The sequence below is a fragment of the Anser anser genome, assembly GCF_964211835.1.
Source record: "Anser anser genome assembly, chromosome: 2".
In the NCBI taxonomy this organism is placed as follows: domain Eukaryota; kingdom Metazoa; phylum Chordata; class Aves; order Anseriformes; family Anatidae; genus Anser; species Anser anser.
In genome coordinates this window covers 163096755-163116044 of record NC_139721.1, presented here as the reverse complement: position 1 = coordinate 163116044, position 19290 = coordinate 163096755, and the positions used below count along the sequence as shown (strand labels likewise).

The 19290-nt window shown below is 40.6% G+C and overlaps 1 protein-coding gene across 14 annotated transcripts in view; it reads right to left on the bottom strand.

Moving 5' to 3' along the window:
* SMARCD3 (SWI/SNF related BAF chromatin remodeling complex subunit D3) overlaps window positions 1-19290 on the bottom strand; it is a 110582-nt gene that overhangs the window by 47128 nt on the left and 44164 nt on the right. For 10 of the 14 annotated variants that reach the window (XM_083823259.1, XM_083823247.1, XM_083823253.1 and 7 more), the window contains 2 exons: window positions 14976-15193; window positions 11839-11881 (listed from right to left, as the gene is read on the bottom strand). The exons of 2 other annotated variants lie outside the window; for them this stretch is intronic. In XM_083823259.1, coding sequence (XP_083679385.1) covers window positions 11839-11881; window positions 14976-15184 — 252 coding nt within the window. In that variant the 5' untranslated portion in view covers window positions 15185-15193. The remainder of the gene's footprint in view (window positions 1-11838; window positions 11882-14975; window positions 15194-19290) is intronic. 2 more of the 14 variants (XM_083823251.1, XM_083823250.1) reach the window with 1 other exon arrangement.

Here is a 19290-nt window from a genome sequence, read left to right as displayed (position 1 = left end):
ATCAATCCAAATCATGTTTTTGCTTGATATTCAGTGAATCCTTTGTGTTTGAGGACTAGTCTGCATGACCTCCACTGGTCACTTTCAGCTTACATTTTTCTGTATGTAACAGAGACTAAATTACAGTTAATTTTTACTTCATACTACACAACTGTGAATGCATGTTATATATAAAACATTTAATTTCAAGTAAAATGCACAGGTAATACGTATAGTACATATGCATACAAGGCTTACGGTTCCTCAGGAGAGTTCTGAAGGAATCACTGGAAAAAGATAAACTACCATTAATGTATTTAAGGATATCACTGAATCAAAAAACATGGAGGACATTAACAATGACAGAAAGTAAATGAGAATAGAGGATCCATACGGCAATAGGGACTCTCAATAAAGTTTGTTTACTGAAGCAATTTATCTTTTTATACAGCTAGATGTAGCTATGAATCTGTACGTATCATTTTTGATGGATAAAATTTATGTGATCCAATCTGCTCATTTTTTCTTGTATCAAGAAATTTGTCAATAACCCCATGCTGGAATTCTGAGGAAAGTTTTGATCAGAAACACGATTTTCTTGAATAGCCCTCCAGCAGGTTCTTGCCCACAGTACCTTGAATTCATGTTTAAGATAGAGCCTTGCTGGTTATGACAAAGTTTACACAATTTGATTCATTGTAGTAGTATTACTCTGTTCATCACCAAGAGATCCTTCTAGTCCTATGTTTTATCTATGAGCAAATAAATCAGGATCCCAGTATAGACAAACAGCTCTTGAAAGTAAGAGTTCAGAAATGATTAAGAAGTCTTTGTGGGCAGGCAAAGCAAACGCTTAAGTTCATGAGTGTACTGGAAAGGGCAGTTACACCTCTGGTTGAATAAAGTGGGACTTAATTAAAAACTGTGTTTTGGTGGCCTTAAAATCTTTCTAAATCAAGATAGGAATAATATGGACTGGAGTGCCAATTTTAATAAGGCTTTAGAAAAACTGTGAGAATACAGGAACAAGCCAAGATAATTCATCATAGAGGGATGAAAATGACTTTCAATAACTTTATAAGGAATTGAGTAAGGCACCTTATGAAGCACTGCTCATGGAACGGCGGATGAAGAGGATAGGGTGTTTAGTGCAAGAGTTACACAGTACATAGTACCTCTCTAAAGAGGCCAGGATAAGGAACTGAGCTGAGAAGTATCAGCCTACAGCTGTCACTGGAGTTCAATAAAGACTGATCATGGGGCCAACTTAGTACCAACCTTGCAAAGAAAAAGAAGGAAAACCCCCAAAAGTGAGCTAATGGAATATGCTGATAACAGACTTTGGATGTGCTGCCAGTTTAGGAAAATAACTGTAATGTAATATAAATAAGGAATGTAACAGAGAAAAAGAATTTGATAGTGTGAACTGTGAGAGCATGTTCTTCAAAACAAAACCAGAACCACTGTGACAAACCGAGGAATGAAATCTAAAAAGTCATAGCTTCAAGCACTTCTTTTAGGGTACACATACACTTCCTCCCACCAGTGTTATGGCAGACTTCCCCTCCTCCACCCCTATGGATAGATGGTCACAGACACCGACACACACAGACAGACACACAGACGCAAAATTTTCTGTCCATCCATCCCCACCCCTTCCCAAGAACCATATTCTTGGTTCATTCTAAGATGCAGATCACCAGAGTGAAATCTCACCAGTGATCCTCGGCACAAAGTCCCCATTGCACTGTAAAACACATTAGTGTCATAAAAACTTTCCCAGAAAGTTATGACTTTCATTGGCTGCCTTTCCTACTCAATAAATAATGACAAAAATTATTTTCTCAGGGCTTCCAAGGCTTGGAGAAGAAGTGTTGAGTTGCATGCTTGTGTGTTTTATACTGCATATACAGGCTATATACATATACCTTCTACCCATGCTGTAAACTACTATTTGACAAGCCAGGAGAATGTGAGTCATATGGCAATTCCGATTTCAAGTTTCAAAAGAATTAAAAGTTTTCTTTGATCTCAGAAACAAAAATGATTTTAAGCTAAAGATGTGCTATTCCAAGAAGAAGTGAATTTAAGCTGAACATTGATTAATTAAGATTTTAAATCTGGAAAGTTTCTAAGCATCAAAGTGTTGAGATTCTGGATTAGACTACTGGGAAGCAGGGGTAACACGTAGTATCGTCTTTCAAGACAGTATAGTCAGACAAAGCAGAGGTGAGGCTGCCCAGTAATGAAAGTGCAGCAGAGTGTAATCTAATCCAGCAATCCTTAGCACAGAGGTGGAATCCCCAGTCTACACTTCCCAACTCTCAAAAAATAGTGTTCTAATTGGAAAAACTTTTTCCTCTGCTTTTGCTTTGCCATTTCCTTAACTCTTATTTCTGTTCCTTACTTACCCCCCAACTCCATCATAATCATCATCATCCTAATATGCAATCATGTTGAGGCACGATGCATTTGTAATTTTATTTAGAATATTACCTTTAGTCTGGCTATCTCGTTATCAAAAATAGAAAACAAAACATTAGCTAAAGAAAAAGAATTTGACAAGAGAAAGTATTTAGCTGTTTATAATCACAGAATTATAGGAATAAAACCAAAAAGATGAATTGTATTATGATTTAAAGTAAAGAAGAACCATGGAATCAGGACAGATATGCCTGTTATGCACAGCTAAAACATACATGTAAGGTTTAAAGAGATTTACTCTAATTCCCCTACAATATTTTGAGCAGAACATCATGAGCATTTCCCAGTTATGAAATAAAGAGTCACGGGCATCTAAATCTAGGCTAAACATTCTCAAGCACAACAAAGAAACAACTCTGCTCTAGTCTGCCAGGCTAGAGAAAAAGATACACGTTATGTCAAGACTGATCTAATATGTCCATTCCAAGCTCATTACTGCTGTGGCTGGAGGAGTACTTGAAAGCACCATATGAATTTCAAAGTTATTCTTCTAAGCATCAACAGATTGAGCTGTGTCACTCTGCAAGAAAATTTTGTCCCACCCATTCCTTGAAAATGTCAAAATGGATAAAGGAAAAAAAAAAAGGTATTTTAGGCTTACAAGTGTTGCTTAGAGATACGGTCCTTCACAACAACATTTTAAGGAGTTCAGTGAGACACAGATAATAAACAATTAATGGCCATGGGTTCCCTGAAGAAATAAGAAAAAAAAAAAAAGCAGTAGGACAATGATTCGGTTTTCATCATGGCCAAATGATATATGAAACCTTAAGTCTTTCAACATCTTTGACTTGGTATTTTTATTTAAATGATTCAGGAAAGCATAAAAGAGAGATGCAAATGCATTAACATTTTACGTTAATAATGACCTGAAAAGACTGCAACACACTTGCAGAAAAGGCTGTTTCTGAGTTTGCTGACTGGACTGCAGAAGAGTTGCAGTAATGAACAAATACAATGAAACGCACAATAAAGCAAGCAGTTATTTATCTATACTGGGGGATGCTAATGAGACCATGGCTTCTGATGGAAGTGACCAAAACTCACTGTGGGTAAATTAATCAAGTCATTTGCATGATGAGCAGCAATAAGCAGACAAACAAAATGACAGATATAAAGAAGAGGAATGGTTCTGGGGCTTTTATAACTTAATGTAATGAACAGAATCTACAAGTGAAACTCAATGGCAACATTGGAAATAGAGAACAGAGCACTATGGATCTATACCATGGTGATCTGGGAGAAGACAACACAAATTATTAAATGTATTTGAACAGTCAAAATATTAGAAGCAAAGAATGTAAGACATGGGGACACAATAGTCCAGAACACCATTGTAGCCCAACAGGCCTGTGCATTTCTTAAACACATGAGCAGGAAAACATGGAGAATAGCTAAATATTTTACAATTAGTACCATCATTGGTAATAACATAATCACTACAAGAACGCCAGAGGCACAAATTAAGAAATCCGCTAACAAATTGAAGAAAATTTTGAGAAAAGTTATTGAGATGTTTAACAGACAGGAAAGCATGCTCAATAATAGGAGGTCCCATGAAACCAATTCATTTAGCTTTGCTTATGAGTATATATCTATCTACAAGAAAAGAAAAAAAGTTTCTTTGACTATCAAAGTGACAACACTTTGAGAACATCCAAGGAAACAGAACTTGAAATTGTTTAAATTCAGATTAGAAATAAAGTGAAAATTCTTCAGAGTGAGTGCAGCCAGATGCTGAAACAATTGGCCAGCCACTGCAAAGAATATTTAATCACTAATGATTTGTCATACATAAGCTCCCAATTACAGGTAAATCCTCAGGCCTGCCTTCTAGAAGGTCAACAAAACCAAAACAAACTAGTAGTAAGTTCTCAAGGTAAGGTCAGGCTTCAAATTATTTGTCTAGTTGTATGATACTAAAAAATAAATTAAGTTTTTCTTCTCCCAGAAGATCAAATATGTGCTTTCTTTTTAAAGTCTTCCATAAGAATGTTTGCCACCCTCTAGTAAAATTGAACAGATTTCTTAATACAACTATTAGGTGTTCATATCCAAACATACAGACCATAAGGAACACTACTCATATGTAAAGTTTGGCTTTATACCAAACACCGTGAGAGAATAATGATAGGAAATGACAGGAAAACAATCAGCATTAGTGATGGAAATCCTGAGCTCAAGACAGAGGTAGAGGTTTTTGTGAGTTGTACTGGTCATTACTATTGACGTGTAATATCAGAGACATACGGAGAAACATGTTTGGGATTTCCCATATCTGCAAAGAAGCAAGCCACCTCTCACATTCACAGTCACTAAAAAACATACGTCTCCAGTATTCTCTATTATCCTACTGCAAACAGGTTAGATCTTGATCCCTCCCTTTTGAAAACAAAACAACACAACACAAAACAAACAAAAACATTATTAATTTCTGTGATTTCTGTCATCAGGAAACAGAAGATCTTGTAAATGCATTTTCAGCATTGACTCTTTTATGAACATAGTTGTTTGGGTTTTGATTAGTATCCCTAGGTGAAGTGTGGACACTAGGAAACCCTAGTGATGTATCCCTGTCAGCCTTACTGACTTCCAACATCAGATGTACGTATAAAATCTTTCCTGATGACAGAGTATAACCACCTCAGCCATGATCTTAACTTCGTATGATACTGAAAGATTTTGGTTCCTAAATAGAGCCCTGATAGGAGTACTTCTGGCTGAAACATGCCCAGTTGCAACTAAGCCTGCCTTGATCTCCACAGGTGTTTAATAACAAGGCAGTCCTTTGCTGGTCAGATCATATCAAAAGCAACCACCGTACCTGCTTCCAACAGAAGACAAACACCACTCATCCACATGCTGGGAGCAATTCGTTTTGAAACTACAAAAGCAAAGGTACTGAGCTGAACTTCATGACATGCGTTTATGAACAGTCCTCAAACACAAAGGATTCACTGAATATCAAGCAAAAACATGATTTGGATTGATAATTGTTCAAACCTCAGTAATCACAAAATAATTTGGATCAGCCGAACCTCTGGAGGCCATGCAGAGCAACTGTTTCTCAAAAAAGAAAGGTTCAAGTGACGTTGTTCAGGAAAAGGTCTAGTCGGTTCCGAATACCTCCAAGGCTGGACATGCCACGGAATCTTTTGGCAACCTGTTCCAGTGTTTTAGTATCATCATGGTTCCTTACATTGAGTCAGTTTCCCATGTCGCAAGTTGTATCTGTTGCCTTTCATCCTGTTGCTGTGCACCTCCAAGAAGAGCCTTGCTCCGTCTTCTCTGCACCTTCCCATAGGGCAGTTGCACTCAGCAATAGGCTCTCCTCTTCCCTGCCTCTTCTCAAGGCTGGACAAACCCAGCTCTTGCAGCTTGTCTTGGCAGGCATGTGCTCCAGCCCCAGTCATCGTCGTGGCCTGCTATGGGGCTCACTCCGGTACATCACAAGTCTTTCTGGTCCTGTGTGCAGAAGTCCAGATGCAGTTTTCCAAGTTTGGCGTAGCCTCTTTCCTTGGCTTGATGGCATCGCTCAGGCTAATACTGCCCATTTTGTGGTCAGCCTTTATCCCAGCCAGGTTACCTCACAGGCTCATTCTCCACTTACCGTCCATGAGGACCCCCAGGTCCTCTCCTGCAAAGTTGTTTTCTACTCAGTTGACGCCCACCTGTACCAGTGCATGGGGTTAGTAGCCCAGGAGCAGAACTTTGTATTTGCCTGTGTTGAACTTCATGATGTTGAACTGCCATCCTCTTTCTGCAACTTGTCAAGGTCTCTCCCAATAGCCCTGCTCCCCCAGCTCTGTCCCAGGCTCAGGGGCCAGGGAGGCCTGAGGGCACAACCTGCCAGGAGAAATGGAGGCAAAAACAGCACTGAGCACCTCGCCCTTTTCCATAGCTTTTGACTTGAGCAGCAGACCCAGGTCTTCCTTAGTCTTCCTTCTCCTGCTGACTCACTTGCAGAAGGCTTTCTTGCTGCCTGAAACATATCTTGCTAGGTTCAATTCCAGCTGAGCTTTAGCTCAGAGCCACCGTTTGTCCAGGCTGAACAAGCCCAGTTCTCTCTGCCTCTCCTGAAAGCATGTGTTGTTCCAGCCTTCTGACCCTTGTGAAGACGCTCAGCTGAACTCACTCCAGTTTGCCAATGTCTTTCTCAAATTAGGGTTCCAAAAAACAGAAATGGTATTCTAGCTGTGAGGGGTAGTCACATCTCTCAGTCTCTTGCCTGTGCTCTTGCTCATACAGCCCAGAATGTCATTAGTCGTCTTAGCTGCCAGGGCACACTGCTTGTGTATGCTCAGCTCACTGTCCGCCAGGGCCTCCAGGGCCTTTCCTGCAGAGATGCTCCCCTGACAGTCCCAGCAAAAGCTTATTCCTTTCTCAGGGCAGAACTTTATGTTTGACCTTGTTAAATTTCATGATGTTCCTGTCGGATCATTCCTCCAGCCTGTCCAGCTTCCTGCGGATGGCAGCCTGCCTTCAAGGGTATCAACTGCTGCCCCCCCCCACACCTTGTCATCTGCAAATACTGTGAGCAAGCATATCAACTGCCTCCTCCAGGTCACTGATAAAGATGCTAAACAGAACAGCTGCCAGGATATATCACTGCAGTACTCAGCTTGTCACTGTCTCCCTGGTAGTGTGACCCATTAGCCACTACCCTCTAAGTCCAATCATCCAGCCATATTTTTATCTGTCTGGTTGTCCACCCGTCTAGATCAAAATGTAACAACTCGGATATATGAATATTGTGGCAGACAATGTTGAAAACTTTTCAAAAGCCAAGGTAAATGATATCCATTACTATCTCTTGCTCACAGATTCAGTCATTTTAACAGAAGATGCAATCAGGTTGGTCAAGCATGATTTACCCTTGCTAAATCCATGCTCACTGCTCCCAGTTAGCACCTTCTCCTTTGCATGCCCAAAAATGTGTTTCAAAGAGGACTCACTCAACAATTTTCCCAGGGACCAAGGTGAGAGTGATTAGCCAGCAGTTCCCTGGGTTGTTCTTTCAATCTTCTGTGAAGATGAGTGCAAAAACTGCCCTTCTCTAGTCATCAAGGACCTGTCCTGATTTCTACAACACTTCAAAGGTGATAGAGAATAACCTTGCAAGGACATTGGACAGTTCCTTTAGCACTGTGGATGCAGCCTGTTGATGGGCTTGTATGGGTTGAGTTATCTCATATAATCCCTGGCTCAATCCCTGTCCATTACTGGTCATTACTTTTGAACATGTTATCTGATCACAGAGGTATGGGAGACATTTTAAATGCAGGCTGAGACAAAGAAGGATTTGAGTAACTCAGCCTTATCTGTGTCTGTCATCCCTGTATCACCTACCCCACTCAGCACCAGGCCCACATTTTCCTTGGTCAGTTTTTTATTACTAATGTGCCAGTGAAAGCTCTTCTTGTTGTCCTTGATGTTGCCTGCAAGTCTCAACTACAGCTGAGCTTTGACTTTTCTGATACCAATCCCTACTTGCCCAGGCAATGTTTCTAAATTCCTCCTTTAGCCTGTCCACGCTTCCACTTTCTGTATACTGCCTTTTCATACCGGGTGCTGCACTCAGAGTTCCCTGCTTATCAACCTGGGCTTCTCATAAATCTACACATTTTCTTGTATATCAGGATGGACTGCTCTTGAGCGTGAAGGAGGCTGCCCTTAAAGACCTCCCAGATCTCCTGAGCTTCTTTGCCCTTCAGAGTTGCCTCCCATGGGATCACACCTACCTGTTCCCTGAATAACGCAAGCTCTGCTTGTCTGAAATACAGGGTCTACACTTCGCTTGTTCTCTTTCTCATTCCCTTCAGGATCTTGAACTTCATTATTTCAAAGTTGCTAAAGCTAAGGCTGCCACTGATTATCACATTCCTCACCATTTTTTCCTTATGAATGAATAGCAGCAGATTCATGTATGCTTCACTTCTGGTTGACACAGATGGAGAAAAAGGTTGACAACAGACATACAGTGAATAAACAAAAACAGGACAGCTATTATGGTATGAGAGTTCAGCAGAGGAATCCTATATGGTGGTCAGTGGACAGCAGCAGGAGTTGACTGATTATAAAGGTGAAGAAGAGAGGATGAAAATTGAAGGGCCGGTGTACGAAAACCCATCAACACAAATAGACAAGAAGTCCTCAGAGGGAAGCACTGAGAAAGAGTAGCCAATAGTAAGAGGCAAGCATCCCACTGAAGGAGACAGGGCTTGCTGTTTGAAAGTTGCGCTCCACTCAGCAAACTTAATGGGTGAAAGCAAAGAGATGCATAGCTGTGGAGTCAGAATAATTTTCAGTAGAGCTTCTTGTATTAGAAAGTAGGCATGGAAGCTGAAGAAACAGAACAGTCAATCACAGTCATAGCGCCTGGAAAACAAGCAATGACTCAGAACTAACAGAAAGACATACATTGACCAGCAGTAATGAGGAAGAATGGCCTAGAGAAAGATGAGGAGCAATCTGGTGTGCGGTCATGTTTCTCTAAAGGCAGCTGTGGCCTGAGGTAGAAACCAAGACACAAGATTAGAAGTATGTTAACAAAACTTAATAATGACAAATTTGGTGGTATTGTCAATACAAGGCAGAGGATAGTACAAAGAGTATAAGGAAGCTGAGAACTGTATAATAGAAATGGGATGAACTATAACATTACAAAACACAAGATCATGTTCCTCAGAGTCTATACCAACAATTCCTGCTCTAATATGGGAAATCACCAGTTGCAAAGAAAAGGAAGTAGAAATATACTTATGAGTATTAGTCAGTCATAGAATGACTGTATGCTATATCAATGCAGGAAGGCTGTAATAAAGAAAATCTGATCGTAATGGGGTATCACTAGCTCTTTCCAGTAGACACAGAAATGCATTAATGTTATTCAAGTATCGGTGATACTGGTAATCTAGAATACTATGTATAGTTCTGGTCTCCTGAGAGGTAAAATTAAAGAAGTTCAAAAGGTGTGAAATAAGCGTGGAATAGATACAACGAAGGACTGTGAGGATTAGAATCATAGGGAGGCACTCTTACTTGGAAAACTGAAACCACTTGCTTTGCTGAGCCTAACCAAAAAAAGTGTGGGAGCTGCCAAATCTAAAATGAGGTAAGGAAGCTAACTAGTCTTGAAGCAGCAATTGTGTGACATGGCTTCTATGGCAGGGTGAATCAAACTGGATGTGCCAGGAGGTCCCCTGCGGTTTGATAATCCTATCTTCCTATACGTAATAGTTTGCTAGGCTGAACTGTTCCTGTACAATTATATCTATGCAAAACTAAGTCCTTGTCAAATAGCTAAACTGTAGCATATGTGCAACCCTACCCAGCTAGAAACATGCTGCAATGTGAAGCACAAGCTTGATCAGAGTCTGGAAGTCCACTACCAGGGTATCCATGCAATTTCCTGACTAGGGCAGCAACCAACGCTGAGAACTCACCTCATTTTCCATTTTCTATTACGTAAGCTGGTTCTCAAGAGTAAAATGTGTTTAATATCAACACCTCTTTCCATCATAGTTACCAGAAAACACAAGCAAGAGACTGCAAAAACCTTGTGGAAACAGATGCCCATTGGCTGGAAAATACTCTAGAACTAGCTCTGGAAAGCTGGAAGTTTTACCCTGTGTTTTGCTTGCTTTCCATACCCACCAATGCAAATCTTCCACTTGACAGGACACTAATGTACACAGCATTTCCCCATCTCATGAATAGTGAAAGTTAGGAGGTTCTGATACACAGACTGCAGCCTAATATAGTACCTTAATTCAGACACAAAATCATATCATTGATATCATCACTTCAACTGCACTCATAAAACTCTATTGCAGACAGGACTCTAGCAATTTGTGTTGTCTAATCATTGCATCAGTTAAAATTATTGGCTGACAGCAACAAAGATACTGAAAGGCAGGAAGACTTGGTAACAGCATGGTTCTGAAAGGTGCTAGTATCTGTGTATAGCTTTTTGACATATCTGAAGGTATGCTCTACCTATTAAAAATTATCATGGATTTGATAAAGAGGCGTAAGACTTCTGTTGCCAAAGAATTTTGGTTACCTCTGTTCTGAGACCTTTTCATCTTATAGAGGCACCAGGACAGAAAAAAAAAAAAAAAAAAAGCCTTCAAATGGACACGTTTAAAATGATAGTCTCACCATACAGGATATATAATTGTCTCTGAAAACAATTTGTGAGACAGAATGACAGCTACATTTCTTGTCTAAGAAAGTACAGACTCCAAGCAAAGCAGGAATGAAACTTTCAACACAAACAGCATGGAGACTGCAAGTAGTTCAAAGGTCTGAATTTCATGGTAGCTTAGTTCTTTCAAGACAGCAGCATGAAAAAACTAATGGGTAACCTACTAAAGACTGTGCTTTCAGAGGGTAGCAGGAGTTACAACATGAGAAGTGATAATTTGATATCAGGAGTACCGAAGTGGGCTCACCTTCAGTTGGTTGTAACTAGGTACCTTTGGAATGTCACAGAAGAGAACCTGAAGGTTGTCATCAAGTTTGGGTTTACACTAGTAGTTGAAAGGTAGATTTGAAGAGGAAGCGGAGATCCACATACCTATGAAAGGAATTCTGAGCCCAGAAAGAGCACCAGAAGCCAAAGAAACTGGGACTACAGTGCGATGAGTGTGTGTTTAGAAGACTAAAGAACCTTGCTTTTTGGGAGCACGTATATTTTAGGGGAACTGTACTAAAGAGGGTACAGGAACAGAAAAGTCTGGGAATAATGAAAGAGAAGGAGAGCAGTGAGAAATGCTGATGTTTGAAAAGGAAGTAGAACATTTAAACATTGAGGATCAAGCATAGACACCTACTAAAAGCTAGATGTATCTGCAAGGATAAGAGAATTATTATCTGTCTGAACAACACAGGCCCCTTGAACTCTGTTGTTTATGTGGATTCAGTCGTATTAAGACACAACCGCGAAAATTAGAACCTGTCAGGTCTACCGGGCCAGAGAGACCTAAGAACAAGTTCATCTCCTGCAGGAACATCTGCACTCCAAACCAATTTTTGGCCAGCCTCAAAAATTGATCAAAAACATCTTTAAGATCCAGAGGGCCCCAGCATCATCAAGTCATGTACCTCACAGACGAGCACCACTGTCCATCCAGCAAGTGGCAGTGCTGGCACAGCTAACCCAATGCAAGAGGATGACACAGGCCGGGTTGCACTCCACACTCCCAGCCCCCAGCCCTAGCCCCAGCCTTGCTCTCTAGACTTTCACCCACTGCCTACTTACTTTTTAATTAGATTTTTTAAACAAAAAGTGAAAGTATTTTCTAAAATCCCTCTAATTACACTAAGATGCTGAACTGATTGTGAAGGGAATAGGAAATGAAAGCGACTCACCCTCTGAGGGAGAATTTTGTCAGCCATCTTCCTCCTCTTGGCACTGTACATTTTTTAAAGAAAAAAACACGTTACCATGGTGACAGATCTAGGAGTAACGAGGCCACCTGCTAAATTATCCTGACATCTCCACATGCTGGTGCACAGCTGTGCATGCATCAGCAAAAGGGTCTCACCCATGCCCAGGACCTAGGACCCCTTCTCTCAGCAGCCTGGGGAGGTAGTTAGCTAAGAACAAATCAGAGCTGTCTGTTATGCATCTTGGAAAGAAGTGCACAAGTTCTTTGATCACAGCATCTTCTATGGTGCAGGGCGGCAATGTATGCAAGTGCATGTGCACGTCGTCTATAGATACAGAAAGAGCATGGAGACAGACACTGCACATGTGTGGAAGTGTGCATAGACATACCTATGCGCACACACAAGTAAGAGGTGAGTGCCTGTAAACTGAAAACATGAACTTGTTCAAACTGATCTGAGTATGCATTCATTCATGCCCAAAATTGAGTGTTGATGTTCATTTGCATATGAAAACACAAATATATATGCACCCTTCCCTACATACACACAATTGTTTTATTGAAGTGAGTGACCTACAAAGGTAAGTGGGTTTATGTCTCCATGCTTGTTCATCTTTATGAACATGTATGTGGGAAGATATCTGTGTTCCTCTAGGGCATATGCATGTGTCCATACCCAGACACAAGCACATTTATGTATGTATGCTTTTAAAAACGCTCCTGCGTTCATATGCATACAGCCAAATTTATATAAGCCTAAGAAATGCTATTGTTAGGAAGACTGCCAAATATATCGTCTTTTGAATTCTTCAGATTCTAAAAAGCATTTGTTCCCATCAAACTGTCACCTCGCTTTCTCTAGCAAGGCCAAGAAAGAATTCAGGCCTTACTCTTCACCTCTGTAATTTGTGAGGCCTTTATCTTAAGGAGGAGATGAATCACTCCATCTGTGACAGAAAAATGGGAGAAAGACAACTGCCTGCTGCCAGTCTGCCATGTCACAAGGATGCCCTTCCTTACTGTTCTCATCTTGAAAGTCTGTCATCAGCCATGTCCACATAAAGGCTGTTTCCACACACATCAGTGCAGCATACTCCCTTCCTGCATTTGCTAATAGCAATCCTGGCCTGAAATAAGAGATTCTTCTTCCTCTCCACCTAAGCCAACCCTGAGAAACTCTCTATGCTTGGAGGTGCAAACTACATCCTCTCTTGGGGTAGAAAATTCATTTACACAGTTGCATCCACTTTCACAGGTGAACTATGTCCCTTTTTAAAAGTACAGGAATAATGGGACTAGAATGTTACATAGTTTAAATCTCCAAGACCTTTCACAACTGACAAAAATCAAATCTGCACTGAACTCTTCAGATTCTGGAAGCAATGCACGAGCAAACTGCATCCTCCCAAAGGAAGTGGAATATGCACCCGCAGCAACCCCGAAGGCTTTTAGTTATAAAGAAACTAACAAACAAGGCAACCCCACAAAAAACATGGTTCTCAGAAGTTCTCCAGGAGTCTGTTACAGAAAGATTTACCTGCTTTTAGTCTTCTAAACCTGCCAAGAAAGGAAGATTACACCATCTTGGCCCTTTTGTGCCATACAACATGGGGCTCAATTAATCCGAGAATTGGGACCCAAGGTGCCAGAAAAGTTTGCCTGAAAAACTAGGAAAGTTTCAATGGGAAATGACAGGGAGGTAGAAATGAACAAGGGGAAAACACTGAAAACATTATCTGGAGGAAAGGCATGGCAGAAGAAACAGAGAAACTTTTCTGAGTACCTAACAAGCACTGGTGTAAGCTGGACTCACTACAGTAGTGATTACTGCTGTGTTAAAATTAAGAACTGGGAGGGGGAACTGCTTCCTTCTGTGGCTTCTGACATCAACTTTTAGGTACCAAACTATTCTTCTTTAATGATCCCTGGAAACTGGTGACTGAAGTTTAATTCAATTATCCAGTTGTGGCAATTTTTCAGGTTGTATATTTAAAGGCTAGGCATTATTTTGTGCAGTTTCCTGAAGAATCTCCTGGGAAGTGCTGTGGAATGTGCATTTTGGCTAGTGCTGGGCAAGGCCTCCATGACGTACATGTATCTCTTGTGCTCACATGCTGCACCCACACACATTCCTTCTGTACTTAATCTTATTCAATCTTAATATATATTAATACTCTCAGGATTGGAGTCCTTTCCAGATGCATCCCAGATACAAACATTCCCAAGTCTGGCTTGCTGACCCAAGGCATATACCCCTGACAGAGCAGGGCTCCTGAAGCACTGAGCATAGGAAGTCACATTTACCTACAACTAGATATGATGACGCCACCAGAACAATGTCTGAATCTATATATACCTATAATGATTTTGCAAAAGGCAGACAGCCCAGATGACTGCACCCTATCTGTTTATTGGGAACTGGCTCACGCTTGGGAACTCCTGTCTGATAAGGTCTAATAAGTTGCAAAAAGAAATTGGAGAACTGCTATTTAAGAGAGAGTGCATTCAGCACTGTACAAAGTGGACATAAATTAAAAAGACAGCTCATTTTAGAAGTCCCTCTAATTCTGGGAAATTATTTCCCATGATTAGCTCTCTACTTTATATGTAGCAATGCCTAGGAAAACTGCGAGTGTTATGAACAGTCTGCTTAGTGACCATAGTACAAGAGTTCACATTACCAACCAAAAATCTTTTCCACGTGTCTCTTGTTTACAAACCATTTTCTTAGCCAGTCAGAAATCAGAGAAACTATACAAAACAGACAACAAATTATAAAATCGTTGTAATATATTAGAAAAGAATTGTTCATTAACTTTACAAGCTAAATGTAATGGCCAGATTTGTAGCCCGATACACTTGCAAGGTAAAAGCATTTTAACTGCAAAACAAGAAATTAGTAATGGTCAACTTGTTCAGAGACCATTCACAAAGTACAGAGTAAAATTTACCTTTTTTTTTTTCTTTTTTTTTTTTTTTTCCCAGTTTTAAGAAACTGACACTATATAAATCTGCTGGTCTGTCTAATTCAATCTTAACGGTCTTACCTATTGCTAAAAAGAGATCAGTTTTTCTTCCTCAAATTGTTTTCCATCGCTTCCTTCCTGGAATACTCACCTCCTAGTTCGGTTCTGAGTAGCTTGCTGCTGCTGTTGCACTTGCTGCTGCACCTGTTGTTGCTGGACCTGCTGTGGCGCAGTGCGTTTTCTTGTTGTTTCCATCACAGTCTGGGGCATCCCAGGTCTCACTGAGGGGCTTCCAACATATGGGGGACCTGGGGGACCCATGGGAGCCCCCTGATGGGGCATTCGAGCTCCTGATGGCATCCCAGGTCGCTGGGGAAGAAGCAAAACAGAAAGAAGAGCCAGTTTGGTCCCTGCTTCCTCAGCTGCAACAACATTTGTACATAACCAGACACTAGCTCCAGCAAGTTCCCAATTTTTACCATCCTTTTAAGCACTATGCAGCAATGCAGACTGCAAGAGATCTGAATGGGAATTTCCTGGACACCGTAAAGAGGAACTCTGTGATAAAGTAGACAGGAAAGAGGGATGAGAAATTCCAGGCTAGGGAAAACACTCAGTGGTCAGTAACACCCAGGCCAGCTTACAGAAGATAGCTCTACCTTCAGACTGAAGCTGACATGACATGCTACACACAGTTCAAATTGGCGCAGTCCACACACTAAACAAAGCCACAAGCAAGCTTACATCCACAGCACTTCAGATTTTGCAATGACTAGCAGGTTGCTTTGCTCAATAGGGACGTTGTAACAAGCAAAGCTGAACTATGGAAATACTATGCTAAAACATTTTCCATTATGAGCCCTTGCCTCCACCTACACTGGAGAGCACCATAAGCTCATGAAGTGACAAGAATTCTTTAAGAAAAGGCCATCTTTCCAATCAAGGCTCTATAATTAAAAAAAAAAAAAAGAAAAGCGAGAGAGAGACAGCGACAGTTTGCCAACAGCTCCTTTAGGCATTTGAAAGTCCTGACATTTATGTTGACTTCAGCATGTTCTGGAACAGACACTTTAGGTGAGACCACAAGCTTAATGATGTACTAGACATATAGCAAAGTCAATGGTAAATCCTAGTTTATATTCCTCAAGGTAAAAGACCATTAAAATAACCGCCACTCACAAAACTTAACTTAAAACAGAGAGAACTTAGTTTCATTCTAAGAATTACCAAAATTATATTATTATATTTATATTACTATTATTTATATTATTATAAATATTTACATATTTGTGAAAATACAGACAGACACACACACACACTATATGCATTTGAACCAACATATGAAAAAGAATGATCATACATAAAAGTCTTTTGAAATTCTAAACTCCCTCTAAAAAATCTTTCAAGGAAACCAAAAGGCCATGGCATCCGTTATAGACAAGTAATTGGTTAAAGTATAGAAATGGGGAAAAAGTAAATGCTTCTGACAATAAAAGGAGTTTTTCTGGGACCCATGCTTTTCAGCATACTCAGAAGCAACCTGAAAAAAAAAAAAAAGAAAGAAAAAAATGGAAAAAGTAAGGAAGCAAAAAAATTGTAGATGATGTTAAGTTATTCAGGCTGGCAAGGATGAAGACCAGCTTCAAAGAACTGCTTAAGGAGACTGACTGCACAAGTAAAAGGAGGATGAAAATGGATTTCAATACATATGACAAGTGATTTACACGGAAGAAATCAATCCAAATCAACACATACAAAACAATGTACTCTGAGCTGACTGTTGCCCAACAGAAGCAAGATTTTTAAACAGATACCTCTATAAAAAAACATCAGCCATTAAACAATATAAATGACAAGGAAAAGAATGGAGAACATCACTGCACCATTGTTCATGGTTTGCCAGCACAGTGAATACTGTGTGCAGTTCTGTTTTCTGCTGATGAAAAAAATACAAAGAATGGTATGGAAAAAATAAGATATGGAATAGTACCCACATAGGTAAAATCAAATATACTATGACTCTTCCACCTGGAAACAGATGACCAAAGGTAATCTAAGGTGGCTTCTGCAAGAACTCTGCAAAATCACAAGTGGCCTGGAGAGGGCAGATGGGGATTGACTGTTCTCACTGCCCCTACTAGTACATAAACCTTGGCCATCAGAGAAACACGAGGAGTCAGGCTCACAGACAAACAGAACGGTGTTTTGCCACACAGCGGGTAGTGAACCCGTGGAACTACTTTTCAAAGGGATGCTAAAGACATGGAAAACAGGTTTGGCTCAGAAACTTCTCTGAGTTATCAACAGTCAAAGACTGAGAAAGTACATAGGAGAAGTGTTCTAGTGCTCTCTAAAGTGGAACGTGTGCACCCCAGAGGGTGCACAAGACAATCCACTGGGGTGCAAGAAGTAAAGATTTTTTTGTACCATTAACATTTTTTTTAAATAGAGTTTTCATCTGTATCTTTATTTTTTTTTAATTTCTGTTTGTTTTATAATGTGCGTAGTAGTATGGGAGTTCATGTATAGAATTTATAAATAAATACACACATATGGAGGGTGCATGCTCAAGAATTTTTTACTGATAAGGGTGCACAATCAAAAAATCGTGAAGACTGATGTTCCACACACCTGCCCTTCTCTCTGTCTATTGTAGCCATCTGTTATGGTTGCTGTTAGGGATAGCATTGCAGGCCTAGAGGGACCTTTCCTCTGAGCCAGAAAAGCAGCTCTTACATTATGCTCTGACTGTTACATTTTACAGTAACAAAGCACCTATTCTGGCTGAAAGCCCTAAGCAACAGTGCTTAGCTGCCTCTCCAGAGTACCCACCCAAGTTCTCTGTAGTCCCCAAAGCTCCAATTCAGTGCCCTCCCTGATCATCACAAGTCTTAAACATTCCTTGTGCTTGGATGCACGAAGAAAAAGGAAGAAAGAAAGAAGGGAAACAATCAGTAAAGAAGCAATGGCTATAACTGGTTTGGACAGAGAGGGAATGCTGAGGTAGGAGAGAGACCAGCAATGTCAGCCACGCAGGTGGATTCAGGAAGTATTCATGTAGGAGACCGACTGTGGGTCTGGCCATTGAGCAGAGCAGTAGCAAGAGACAGCAAACAGGCGAAACTGAGGCTCTGTGCAGAGCTGAAAACATTGTCTCCCATAAACACTGAGCTATGAAGACTGCTGGAACAGAGCAACTCTCTTCTTTCCCACTCCCTGACCCAAGCAGAGTCTGCAGAAACAAATGGCCCAGAATGGGCTTCACACTTGAGAATGTATTTAAGATCTTTCTGTTGTCTGTCAATCTACAAATTGTGGCCTTCTTCCAGCAAAGAACAGACCATTAGGCCTGCTGTTGCCTGTCAGTCATCCTGGGACATTTGACAGTCATTCAGAAGAGTCGAGATCCTGGACATAGTCATCTCATGTTCATCTCCCCTGGAGACTGTCTAACCACAAGGACCAGACTGCAAACCCACTCTTCTGATTCTGCAAAGAACACCTTAAAGCCTGGAGAACAAGATCAGCAAGCCAGATCTAGTCTTGATCTAAATTTGAGATCTTTGAACTTTCTTCAGTTCCCTTTGTTAAGTATTAAAACAGAGAAAGGTAGAGAAAGCATGAAACAGAAAAATGAGACAGCTCTAGCAAGAGCAGCAACATTGTGGACAGCATATTCAATCTCACCCATTTATGTGCCTCACTCTTTCCCTTAACTTCTCATACTCTTATCTCCTATATCATATGCAGATAAAATGTTACTCACTATGCCGCTGCCATCTCACTGACATAAGCCCACCAGACTCCCAACAGATACAGAACTGCTTTCCCTAGCTAAACTTTTGTAAAAGGAGAACACACAAGTAATATCTTACCTAAGTTTATTTTGCTCTCAAACACGTGTGAAAGAAGACAGTGGCAGAAAAAAACACAATTTTTCACAATCGTACCACAAAAAAAAAACTTGCCACGACACTGAAGAGTATTACAGTACAATTACATCTTTTGAAAGAGATCTGTGAAGTGCCACCGGCTACAGCTTAGGATCTCTCTCTCCCCTCTTCCTCGTGTTATGAGGAATGGAAGCTGTCCTGAACAAATATCATCCATGGTGAAGGCTGCAGAGCAGAACAGTACTAACACATTCTTTTTCCTAGGAGATCATCTATCTCAGATGTTCCTACTCAACCTCTGTTCACACACACAGACCTACCCCCTTTTTTCCTCTATTGATTCCATATACGTATGTGTTACTCTGCACTACTTCAAACATTACTGGACAGAGGGCAAAAACACTGTGGGGCATAACAAACGAGGAAGACCGCAGTATGTCCCCAGCCGAAGGAACCACTCTTACAGCTCTCAGCAGATGAAGCAATGAGTTGAGCACGTCTGCTCGCAAAGCAGCTAGACAAGGCCAAACAGTACAGCACATAGAAAAAGGTAAACAACCAATATTTAACGCA